At 38.3% G+C, this 12,768-nt stretch overlaps 1 protein-coding gene across 1 annotated transcript in view; it reads left to right on the top strand.

Annotated features, from left to right (window-relative positions):
- SLC26A7 (solute carrier family 26 member 7) overlaps positions 1-12,768 on the top strand; it is a 66,746-nt gene that overhangs the window by 29,854 nt on the left and 24,124 nt on the right. The window contains 4 exon segments of the mRNA XM_009514258.2: positions 4,913-5,065; positions 7,000-7,082; positions 9,254-9,401; positions 11,459-11,572. Of these exon segments, the coding sequence (XP_009512553.2) occupies positions 4,913-5,065; positions 7,000-7,082; positions 9,254-9,401; positions 11,459-11,572 (498 nt within the window).

Below are 12,768 nucleotides of genomic sequence, written 5' to 3'. Positions count from 1 at the left end.
CATAAGTGAGGTCATTCAAATGCTCTGAAAGAACTCGATTCCCTTATCCCTTGTATTTTTTAATGTATCTGAAACAAGTCCTTTGCCCTTCACTTCATTTTTGAAATCAAACTCCCTTGAACATTTTCCAAAGAAAATTTTTCCTGATTTTTTTTTATGGTTCTGAATTGCTCAGTAGAATTATATGAAAACAAATGATCAAACGAAAAATAACTTTAAAGAATACAACTGTACAACTTAAAAGAATAATTTAAAAAATCTCCATATTTAGAAGGAACAATTTTACCATACAAATATTTTGAAAGGTTTCTGGTGTCTGTGCAGACTTATGGGTTGCTTTAAGAAGGTCAAGTATCTCAGTCAGAAGCACCAGATTTAGTTTTTAACAATATTTTTTTTCCTGTGGTGGTAGTTTTATATGAAAATTATACTCATTAGATATATGCTAGTGTGCATATGTAACTCGAGAGTGAAAGGCAAATTTGGCGTGTCTCTCTGGACGTGTTCTTGAAACCCAAAGACTGGTATTTTTGCTTACATTTTTTTTCTTTCTCCGCTCCAAAACACCTCCCACTCACAAAGCCAATTGCTTCGCCTCAGGCAGCCTTTGGGTTGGCAAAGCAAGAATAAGAATGTTTAATAAAGTGTGATAAGAGAGTTGAAAGTAAAGCAAGCCAGTGAAACGGATTCTTTATAGCAAGTGAGATCATGATTAAATATGTAAAAATGAGCTTTGTATGTGGAGAACAAATCCACTACACTGGCGTTAGGCCTATGAGATTTTTGTGTTTACACGTGGTTTATGTAATTTATTAAATTTAATTTTCCATGTACATGGTTTGTAACACTGCAATAGAACTGCACATTGCAGCATCAGTTGGTATTTTACAAATGGGTAGAGCAAGGTAAAGGGGAAGAAGAAAAATGGTGAGGGAAGACTATATGTGAGATCTGATTTTTACAAGGGACAAGAAAAGTGTCATCAGGTTTTACTTAGTATCTGAAAACAGAAAAACATATCTTTATTTGCTCTTTATCCATGTGTAGATATATTTATCCTTCCACAAGTTTCTGAGACTATACAGCACTGCAAAATGAACTCCTGCAACATAAGAAACCTACTTTGCAAAATGGGGTCTTTTGTGGTTGTGTTGCAAGTTTGTTGCAAAATCCTTGTGGTTGTGCTGCAGTTGGCTGAAAACCTTCATGTTCCCACTATCAGTCCTTTTATTTCCTTTCTTTTTTCAAGTTTGTTCCCTATACAGCTCACAATAGTTGCCTGTACTTTTTCCCCCCAGTTATATTTTTCTAACAAACATCAGAATGAAACGGTTTTGAAAATGCAATGAGGTCATCTACTGTTAAACTGTATTAAGTGTTTTAACTAATATGTTCCTTTAATTCTTTTGTTTGCTTCAGCCTGTATGCTCATTTTAGAGCTAATCCCTTGGGTTTTCTTGTATACATTTAAAAAAAAGAACTTGGAGGATTTCATTGTTGCATAAGAATACATATTCTTTCTAGAATATAAAACATGACAATCTTCATCATTACCCTATGCAAGTATGTGAAAATATAGTAGAACTCAAAGCCATTAATTTCCCATGAGACCAGGGACATTCAGTGTCTGCATATATGTGTGTGCAAAGTTAAAACATTGCTTTTTTCCACTTACGTGCAAATTTACATTGATTGCCAAAATGTTCACTGGTTCCTCATAATACTGCCAGATCATTTCCATTAAAAATTTTTACACAAAGCTAGCAATAAAAACAAAAAACAGGAGACAAACATCTCAATTAATGTATTATTGCTGTATTTAAAAATTTTGTTAATTATATAATGACACAATTGCTTTGTACACTGCAATATCAAACAATTCTGCTACAGAATTTCTAAATTGTTTCAGTAAGTGCATCATCAAAATATGTAAAATACTGAATTCATCATGATATTTGAGATGAAAACATTTATAAATATTTCTTTTGAAATATTTCTTTGAATCATTCATTAAAATTATATTGATTCACCCAACCCTATGTCTCACTTTATCTAGGAAAATGATATTCAACACCATAAACACAGATAGCTAATGCTGACACTTCAATAGATACTGTTCGTTTCAAAATACGCCCACATCTCTTTGACTTCGACAATTTGGAATGAATCCATTTCTTCCCTTTTCTTATCACTTCACCTTATACCTAGCTCAGCCTTTGGTGAGTTTGTGGGCCCAGTTTGCAATATAGTTTTCCAGATTGCCTCCTTGTGTCCTAATTAATCACAGTGTCTGCTTGGGCACTGTGCCAACTCCTGTGCTCTCTTGAAAATGCATTCTTGGAAAATTATGGGTACAGAGACTAGTCCCATGCCACTCAAGACACAATCCACATTGTCTGATCACAGTGGGACAACACGTGGTTAAAAACTGTGGCTTCATTACCATTTTTCACATTTATGACATATATATATCAAATTGTTTAACATGTTGATTTTAAAATATTTTCCTGGGTTCTGAGAAACTTATGTGCTGGGTTGCACTGTGCATCCTTAATCAAAAGTCCAAGGGTAAATTTCAAAGGACTACACTAAGTTGTCCTCTTTACAAGGAAAATTACATCTTGTCTTTTTTTTAATGCAACCATTTTTAGAGGACTTTTAGTTGGTTTCTTTTTTCCCTTAAAGATTATGAAAATATTCTTAGAAAGGGTGAGAGAGGAAGAATAAGGAAGTAATTTATAATTTACTCATTTTTCAAAATGAGCATTACCTCTTCAAGGAGTGACAGAATCAGAACAGTGGTAAAAAATTGTATTGTGATAGTGACCACCTTTCTGCTAGAACAAGGTCCTTTCCTAAGAAAATTTTCCTAGTACTTTTTCCTGTCCAGTATAAATTCATATATTTGAGCTCCAAAACGTCAAGCCTTATTAGCATTATCCATGTATTTGAGAATAGGTTCTCTGGGACAAAAAATTACTAATCTTTATTTTGATAAAACTACAAGTGTCACTTTTCATTTGTTTTAGTGTCCATCTTAGCTGTTGCCAGGGAAAACACCTTTTTTATATTAGCATTTTAAGCCTCCATTGCTTGACTTTATTATCCTTAATGTTGTGGTTTAAAAAGAAGTTACTTGTGATGCAGTCTAAATCTGGATCCTAGATTTTAACTTCTGTTCTCTATATGGTTTACATCTCAGGCTACACAATAATTCCCAGAATATAAATGCAGAATTCAAGGGTCTGAGTCCACCTTTTTTCCCTTGTAGCTTTAGTAAGCATGTGCATTATGTCCATTTTGATGCCTCTTTGTTCCTCCAGGCAACAGACTATTGCTTTTATTCATGTGGCCTGAAAATAACTTGTGATAGGATTATTCCTTTGTTTATTGGGACAGAAGTTCCCCTCTAACTTTCTTCCACCCTTCTAACCATTCAGTAAAGTTGTGAATTTTTTAATTACTTTCTGTTAATCTGTTATGATACTGATTTATGCCTCATTTTCTGGACTCTCAAATTCAGAGTAGGACTGGAATTACAGTTCACTGATAGCTGTGTCATCTGTGCTGGTGTGAAGGCAACTGCATTCTTCTGTGTTTGTCACAACATTGTATTCTTCATCAGAGATCCTTGTTCATCACCACTGGTCATTCTAGTCCTATTCCGTATTTCTATTCCACATGTTCCTTATTTTCAGCACTGTATTTCTTTTCTTCATCATAGACACAACTATATTTTTCTAACCATGTTTTACAGCATGTTGCGCTATGCCTTAACCTTTGAAAAGCTGAAGGCCTCCTGTTTCCATCTCCATAGCTCTACTCCAACCTCCTTTTCCTCTTTTCACCCTGCAGTCTGCCTCTCACGCGCGGTGATGTAGCCGCTCCCAAACATCCCAGAGCCCACTGCTGCAGGATTTTGACCCTCATGGTCCAGCGTGCCCTACCCCTCACACCCTTGCACCTGCAGTTCCCCCACCTTGCCATGGAGAGTTTGCCCTGGAAAGCACTTGCCACTGATGTGTGAATCACCCCTTCTTCCCCTACTCTTTACCTCTTGCTTTGCAACTTTTAACTTATAAGTTTATGCTGCGGAAAGAAACAGGGCCTAGTAGATAATTTTAGTTATTTAACTAGCCAATAACGTACGTACGTAAAGCTTGAAAGCTAAGTAATGTGTGCAGCATCTGGACCTGATCAAAGCATGCTCCATGGAGCACTGTTTGTGTAACAGGCAAAAGCAACCAACAGAGAGACTGAGTGCACCCTGCTGAAGCTATACTCTTACTCTGGAAAAGTGTTTTGATGGATCCCCTCATGCACTGGAGAGGATGCCCTGGAGAGGATGATCTTCTGTGAAGATTCCTGTTCTCTTTCCATCCAGCCACTACTGCATTTTTCTCTCCTTTTTGATCTTCCTCTCTCTCCCTCTCTTTCCCTCCCCTTTTGTCTTTTAAACCTTTTCCTCAGAAGTAACTTCTACTGTTATAGTTGATGGATGTTATGAGCTATGGGCAGTGAAAATAGATCTTTGCGCATGTAAGCTTCTCCCAACATTTTTGTGCAACACTCATTTATCACACATAATTTAATGAGACTGAATAAGAAAAAGGTACATATCACATTTATTGAAATTTTCTTGTTTCTACAATAAAAATTCGTAAATTCGTATATACAAATGTTCACTGTGGATTTTTGAGTTTCACAGTTTTTTAACAATAATAAATTGGTGATTTTCTTCCTTGCAAAATCTTACGTGTAGGCCAGTTTGTCAGATGACTCAGCTCCTGCAGTATTGATTCAGCTCTCACAGATTATTTGAGATGCCCGAAGTTGTGTAGAATATGCCATAGCATATGACTCAAAATTATATATTTTTTGTTCTGTGTTTGTTATTTGCTGTTCACTACAGATTTATGCCTATGTGTTTGAGAATATCAGATCAGTTCAGTTGGAGGCTTTACTTCTCTCCTTGCTGAGCATTGTGGTGCTTGTTCTTGTTAAAGAACTGAATGAGAAATTTCAAAGAAACATTAAAATTGTTCTTCCCATCGATCTAGTCTTGGTAAGTACAAAATCAAACATTAGACTTTTTGCTATACAAAGCTTTCAATGGTTCAACTAATCTGCTGAGGTTTACTGTGTTTTCTATAGTTACCCACAGCCACACCTGCCACTTATTAAATGGATAACTAATTTTCATGGCTGTATGTTACATGTAAGAACAGGAAATGGTTTGGCTAAATAATTAAGAAAGAAGTGACATACGTTCCCAATTTGTATAATATTTTTCATGTGTTTACTACTTTTTACATAATCACAAGAACATGAATCCTAGAAAGCTAAAGTGTAAGAAGTTTGAAATAGAAAATGAAATGTAACAGGCACATTGTAACTCCAGGCAAGTTTTGTGCTGGGTAGTTGTGGCTTAGATGTTTCTTGTTATTTATCTGAAATGAAGTTGAATACCTAAGCTATTGCTTTTTGTAATTTTACTTACAGTTTTCCTGTAAAGAAAGTTGTGGTTTTCTTTAGACCTCTAAAAGAAAATGAAAACAATAAAAAAGAAAAGAAAAAAGAAGGGCAGGTGCTTTTCAGGGTGGATGTTCCCAGTTACTCTTCCTTTTCTGGTGTCGTGGTTCAGCTTCAGTCAGCAACTAAACACCACGCAGCTGCTCCCTCACTCCCCCCACCCCTGTGGGATGGGGGAGAGTATTGGAAGAGCAAAAGCAAAAAAAAATAAATTATGGGTTGAGATAAGAACAGTTTAATAATTAAAATAAGATAATAATGATAATAATGATGATTATTATAGTAATAACAATAATGATAATATAATAAAAAGGAAAAGGGAAAAAGGGAAAAAAACCAGAAAGACAAATGATACAACCACTCACCACCCACCGACTGACGCTGCCCGTCCCCGAGCTGCGATTGCTGCCTCCCTCCCCCTGACCAGCTCCTCCCAGTTAACATACTGGACATGATGTCACATGATATGGAATATCCCTTTGGCCAGTTTGAATCAGCTCTCTTAGCTGTGCCCCCTCCCCTCCCGGCTTCTTGTGCACCCAGCAGAGCATGGGAAGCTGGAAAAGTCCCTGACTAGTGCAAGCACTACCCAGCAACAACCAAAACGTTGGTGTGTTACCAACATTGTTTTCATGCTAAGTCCAAGCACAGCACTGTGCCAGCTGCAGTGAAGAAAATTAACTCTATCCCAGCTAAAACCAGGACAGTTGGAAAAAGTTATTTACAAAAGAATACATTTTGGGGGGCACAGTGCTGGAAAAGAAGGTAGTGTGGTTCTGGTCCCTGCTCTAAGATCTGTTTCTCTGCTGCCTTTTAAACAATACTGGATAAAATGTACCAGCAAACTGAGGATCATGGACTGGAACCTGTGCCTGTTCTATTGGGATTTGTGTGTCTATCTCATAAAAATTTTTGGAAGTGAGTTTGGACCTCCTCAGGGCCAAACTTTCTATTCCCTCAGCAACACTTACACCTACAGGAAAAAAAAAAAAAATAAGAGACAGACACATCTTCTACTGCTGGTCTGGATTAGGTGTGCGTGGAGAACATCAGCTGACCCAGACCACTCAGGAGCACCTAAATTACAAATTATTTTAAGCTGCTCACATGAACGGCAGTGGTCTGGGGCACGTGCTGCATTGAGGCAGTTCAGACACTGATTGGCAATATCCCTGAAGCTTTACAGAGACTTGTACGGCTACCTTTCTTTAACATAGAATGTCCAAACTCCACCATAGTCCTTCTTCAGCCATCTTTTCTAAATTTATTATTGTGTCCAGATCTTAGTTTCTTTTGACTCTTCCACATTTGCAAAATTTTCCATAATAACACTTCCCTGTCTTACTGGATTGATCTAAGGATAAATGCATGAACACTGTCATGTGCTTAGATACGGCAATAATAAGGAGCAAGTGAGAAGCTAAACGCAATAGAAACATAACATCTTTCTCTGTGTTGAATCAATAGATAATTGCTACATCCGTTGCCTGCTACTATGCTGATATGGAATACGTCTATGGGCTGGAAGTTGTGGGACATATTCCTGAAGGGTAATGTGTTTTTTATTAGCTTGTGGCTTTTAAATATGTTTACTTCTGAGAACAGCCTCTGGAGAGGTCAAAGTAGTTTTCTGCAACAAGAAATGGCAAAAATCTATTATGTTCATTTCCAACTTCCTCAAATACTCTCTCATCGTTCAACCCCATGTTAACAAGGTATATCTGTATAGATATCATTGTAAAAATGCAGACTACTTTTTATATATTTTCATAGCTTTTCCATTACTTTATGGAATAAAAAGTAGGTACTGAGTACCTGATGATGTCTGATGGATGTGTGACAGGAGGACAGAGCACACTCTACAAGATTATTGCAACCTGCTTTTTGAGGGTTGCCTTGGGTATTGTAGTAGAAAGGGCCGGCAATGAGGTGAGGCTTGTAGATTACTACACTTTGTTTTTCTCCACTCACTTAGAGAAAAAGTGGTTTCTGAGGAAATGTAAAGGATTTAGATATGCTTAATCTAGAAAAGAGCATTCTGACTATAGATAGTGATACATTTTTCTCCATGACCTTGAAGGGAAGGAAAAAAAAATATTCTGTATAATTAGCTGGAAAGAGAACTTGGACTAGATGTCACAGAGACTTTTTGAACTCTAAGGGTCGGTATGGAATAGCACAGCTGTTGTGTAATCTCCCTTTTGGAAATTGCAGTGTGCCGTGGTTTAAACCCAGCTGGCAACTAAGTTCCACACAGCCGCTCGCTCACCCTCCCTCCCAATCCCTGGTGGAAAAAATCAGAAAAAAGAATCAGGAAATAAAAGAAAAACCCATGGGTTGAGATAAAAGCAGTTTAAGAGGGCAGAAAAGGAAGAGAAAATAATAATGATAAAACAATATACAAAGCAAGTGATGCACAATGCAATTGCTCACCACCCACTGACCAATGCCCACCCCATCCCCAAGCAGCAAATGCTGCCCCCTGGCCAACTCCCCCCCCTAGTTTTCTTGTTCGGCATGATGTCACATGGTGTGGAATATCCCTTTGACCGGTTTGGGTCAGCTGTCCTGGCTGTGTCCCTTCCCAGCTTCTTGTGCACCTCCAGCCTCCTCACTGGCAGAGCGGTATGAGAAGCTGAGAAGTCCTTCACTTAATGCAAGCGCTGACCAACAACAACTAAAACATCAGTGTGTTATCAACATTATTCTCATATTAAATCCAAAACACAGAACTGTCCCAGTTACTGGGAAGAAAATTAACTCTATCCCAGTCAAAACCAGGACACAAGATTTCCCTAAACTTCACAAAGTACGAGTCTGAGACAGCATGAGCGCATGTGTAGCAGCATGGACTGATAGAAATAAAATAAGTCAATGAGAAAAAAAATTTATTTTAAGTATTTAGGCATGCTATTACATGTAATGTATCTGAGAATAAACAGGGCTAAGTGTCCCCTTTTGATATGTATTATGAACAGCTAAACTGCATTGGTGAATCTTTAATCAGGAGTTTATTTTCTAACCTCACAGGAGAACACTCTGTAGTGTTGAAAAACACAAGCAGAAGTCTCGATCATTCCTATGTATTTTCCGGCACTTACCTGAAACATCTAACTAACTGCCTTGTCAGTGGAGAACGTTAGAAACCTTCAGAGTGCGGTTTGGCTCTCTGGCAGTGTGATTTGTGCTCTGGAGGGACAGAAGTCTTTTCACGGAGTACAGAGACAATATGGGGTGATTCGGTTCTTAACTGAGGCATTTCATTGCAGTATCCATTAGATGGAATATATGCCCATACAGTCCATAAGCTACAGGAATAATAACCTGTTTAAAAGGTTTAAACTTCACAGGAAAGCCAACTATAAAAAAAAGAAAAAATATGCAGTAGGGTTTCTTTTATTGCACATTATAAAATTAGGGAATGGTTGCTGAATTTATCTGTCAGTGGGGGAGCTAATTTAGAAGGATCCCTTCCTAATTTCTCAATTGAAGTATACAAATTGAATACTCCATCTGAAACTGGTTCAACTTCCTGTATGAATTCTCTCCCGCAGTTCCTCACAGATCTTAGTAATCTAAAATATTGAAAAACATCACCTTACAAATATTAAAAGAATCAGCTGTGCATGCAAAGATTGTTTCTGTTATATTTTCATTAACTGCAGGCATATCGAGGTTATGTTCCAGGCTTTGCAGAAAGGACTGTCTTTATTTTTTATAGGTTACCATCACCAAAAACACCACCCATGAACATCCTGCCCGAAGTAGTCACTGAAGCTTTTGGAGTAGCACTGGTTGGTTATGTAGCATCACTAGCTCTTGCCAAAGCCTCTGCTAAAAAGTTTAAATACACTGTGGATGACAACCAGGTAAAGCTCTTTCTCCTTATTGTCCATAGGCCTTGAAATTACTTCATCATTCTGGAAATGTATTATAGATGAACAGCCAGTAGGGAAGGGTGAGTTCCATATGGCATCGTGAGGCCTTCCAGTGATTACAGTAAACCCCAAATCTAGTCCAAATCAGCTCTGCAGAACGCCCTAGTTGGTTGACCTCTTCTGGGGAAACGCATCCTCCAGGATAATCTCATAATACTTCATTTGGTGCAGCCAGCAGCCAGTTTGGGTGTTAATGCATTTTTCCAGTGTTCTAAGACAGGACAACTTCTCCTCTGGCAGCTGAGCTTTTAAAGACCAGCTGAGATGTTAAATCAGCCACTGATTAAAGAAAGAAAGCAGTTCTAAAGATGAATTAGGTACTTAACAGCCCTACGACATATCTGTTACTATAAAATAGTAGAAGTCTCATCTGAAATAAAGGTTTATTTGTATAAAAGAAGCAGAGTGGGTTTAGACAGTGCTGCCAAATTTGCAGCCATAGAAGCTTTCTGTGCAGAGTTCCACTTTACAGTGGGCAAGCTTAAGTAAGAGTGAGATGCTTACTTTCTCAACTACCCCACTGCTGGTCATGGCAGGCTGGTAACTCCAAGCCAACTGGAGATCCATGGAGGCAATTATTCAAGCACTGTGGTGAGAAACACTCCATTTTAGATAACTGGCAATAGTGCTGTGTGATGAAAATGCTGCCTCCACCTTTCTCTTAAGTCGTTTGGGACAAATGATGTAAGGCTGAATGAAGAACAGTTGGTTTTGCAGCTGGAGGTCTATCTCAACACCCTATCTAAACAGGTTAGTCTTGCTACATCAGTGCATGTCTTTTACCACTCTTCGTGTTATTGGAAAATATGGTGGGAATGTTCTTGTCTACTCAGGTCTCAGAATTTTTTCAGAATTCATACACTGTGCCATAAATTCATGTTGATGCTTCAGAGCCCTGTTTTCTAGGGAGCAGAGGGAAAATGCTCTGAGCTTAGTACAAGTCAGGCTCATGGTCATATGCTGTCTCTAGAGCACTAAATGGAGCACAGCAACCTGTATGTCTTTCTGCACCTTTGGAATACTTGTAACTTACACAGCTTAATTACTGAGGTGTTGGAAACTGTGTATGTCTGCATCGAATAATGGAGCAAAAGAGCAAAACCTCCATGAGAGCAGAGGCTACAGTGGCAATGCAGTGGCGTAGCTGTATCTTATTCAGGGGGCAGGCATAGGGCTCTGCATGGTGGCGTGTGGGTGCACAAGGCTCTCTGGGGAGCTTTAAAGTGGTGCTGTCCTGTGCTGTGAAGACAAACTTATGATCAGGTGTTGCCCTGGCTGGATACAATACCATTGAAGTCTTTTCTTACACATTGCCCTCAGCAGATGAATGAGCTCCTCATAGTCTGGGGAAGACTGATGCTGAGTAGCCAAACTGGGATGCTTTCTTAGAAAACCCTGTTTAGCTCAGCTTGCAGATACAAGGTGGCTCTCCCACTTTTTCTTCCATAAATCTTTGTTCAGACGTGTCTGCTTTTTGACTGTGAATAAACACCAAATATATTTGTAATGAAAGACAGCATGCAGATAGTATTGCTACCATACTTCACTTTCACTACAGCATGCTCCAAAAGAAAAAAAATCAGTGGCTGTCTTTTTCCAGTAGAGTCATAAGCCAGAAACAACCTGGACACTGTCCAGATCCCACTACTTGAGAATCTGGCCTGTTAAAAAGCAGATGTGGATCAAGATATAAATATTTTGGCTGAATTTAATCTTCAAAACTTAGCAGTACCATTTATTCTGTGAACAAAATGTGCCTCCTGCTTCTGATGAATCTGGTTCAGCAGCTCTATCATTCAAATAAGTTCTGAGTTGTGAGAAGATATATTATATTGGGAGATCTTTTATCATGTACATATGTGATTTTTTTTCACTCAAAACTATGGCCATCCTTTGTCATTGCTAGTATAGGGGAGTCCTTTGTTGGCAAGAAGCACTGAATGACAGAACAATAGGAAAAAACCATATTCTATTTAACAACTTTGCAGGAATTTCTGGCTCATGGCCTCAGCAACGTGATTCCTTCATTTTTCTTTTGCATACCAAGTGCTGCAGCGATGGGACGGACAACACTTTTATACAGTACAGGTGCCAAAACACAGGTAATGGGTTAGAGTGAATTACACAGGAGAATTAAGGCTATGATACTGCTCACTGGAACATGTACTGATTTATCCACTCTGTTTCCCTGTTCTCCCTTTTCCTCTGTCCTGGGAAATGACTGCCCTGTAATTTTCAACAATCTGAATGAAATTGCATCTGATCAGCAGCTGTCTTACAAGAAAAGCTAACGGTTCCACTTGTTTATTTTTACCTGTTTAATTCAGTAACAACTCTAAAGTCTGTGGCAGTAAGGAGAGTAGGAGTTGTGTTTTCAGACTGCAGGAAACTACACACAAGCCCTTTCAGTTTTATGTGAATTTGTTAGCGCTGTAACAAAAGTGCCCTCTAATGGTGTTTAATGGACTTAATGGTACAGGCTAAGCTGAAGTTTTGGAAAAAAACCCAGATTTGATTAAGTGCTTCTATCTGATTTTCAAAATAAAGTGAAACTAATCTTAAAAGCTGCAGCTAAAGAATCCAATGTCCCAACTTCTGCCTTGTGACATGGTGTGCTTGTCTGTCCCTCAGTATACATTTAGCCTACAGAGATGACACTCAGATTTTTGTGGCCTTTTTGGCCTATTTCCTACTGCTGAAAACCAACCCCAGAAGTTCTTATTGCAGTATCTCAGAAAAGAGGGAACTGCAATTGATGAAAGCGTTAATTGTAACCCTGTAAGGCTGTCACCTGTCCAAACCATGCCCGTGAACAAAAGAGGTATAAATGTTATGTCCTTTGGAGTTTGTTGCTATTGCAGTTATAAAAATAACTGTTAATTTTGCCTGCATAAAGGACATTAATTACAAGGAAAAGGGTAATGAGGTACAACTAACAATACTAAGTACAGTCTGTAGGTGCTGTTTCTTCTTGACCCATGTCCTGCAATTATTTCTCATGCGGATACCAATACACTAAGAAATTATACAGGGCTTTATTCAAAACTCTACATGTGAATTACTTGCTAATTAGCCTACGCAATACTCTGAACTTGGGTAAATATAATGAATAATTTATCAAAAAATACTCTTAAAGAGCATTTATATGCAAATAGTTTAGTTACCACTTTACTATTAGCTATTGCATATTTTTGAGTCAGATTCATTGTCATACCATGTGCCCTCATCCTCACAGACATTCTCTTCTGTTACCTGTTCACGTATTGTCTGTCCAGTTTGCAGTTGTACCACATCATGG

The sequence above is a fragment of the Phalacrocorax carbo genome, chromosome 2 (genome assembly GCF_963921805.1).
Source record: "Phalacrocorax carbo chromosome 2, bPhaCar2.1, whole genome shotgun sequence".
Lineage (NCBI taxonomy): Eukaryota > Metazoa > Chordata > Aves > Suliformes > Phalacrocoracidae > Phalacrocorax > Phalacrocorax carbo.
The sequence above is the reverse complement of the archived record's forward strand: the minus strand, read 5'-3'. Positions and strand labels throughout refer to the sequence as shown.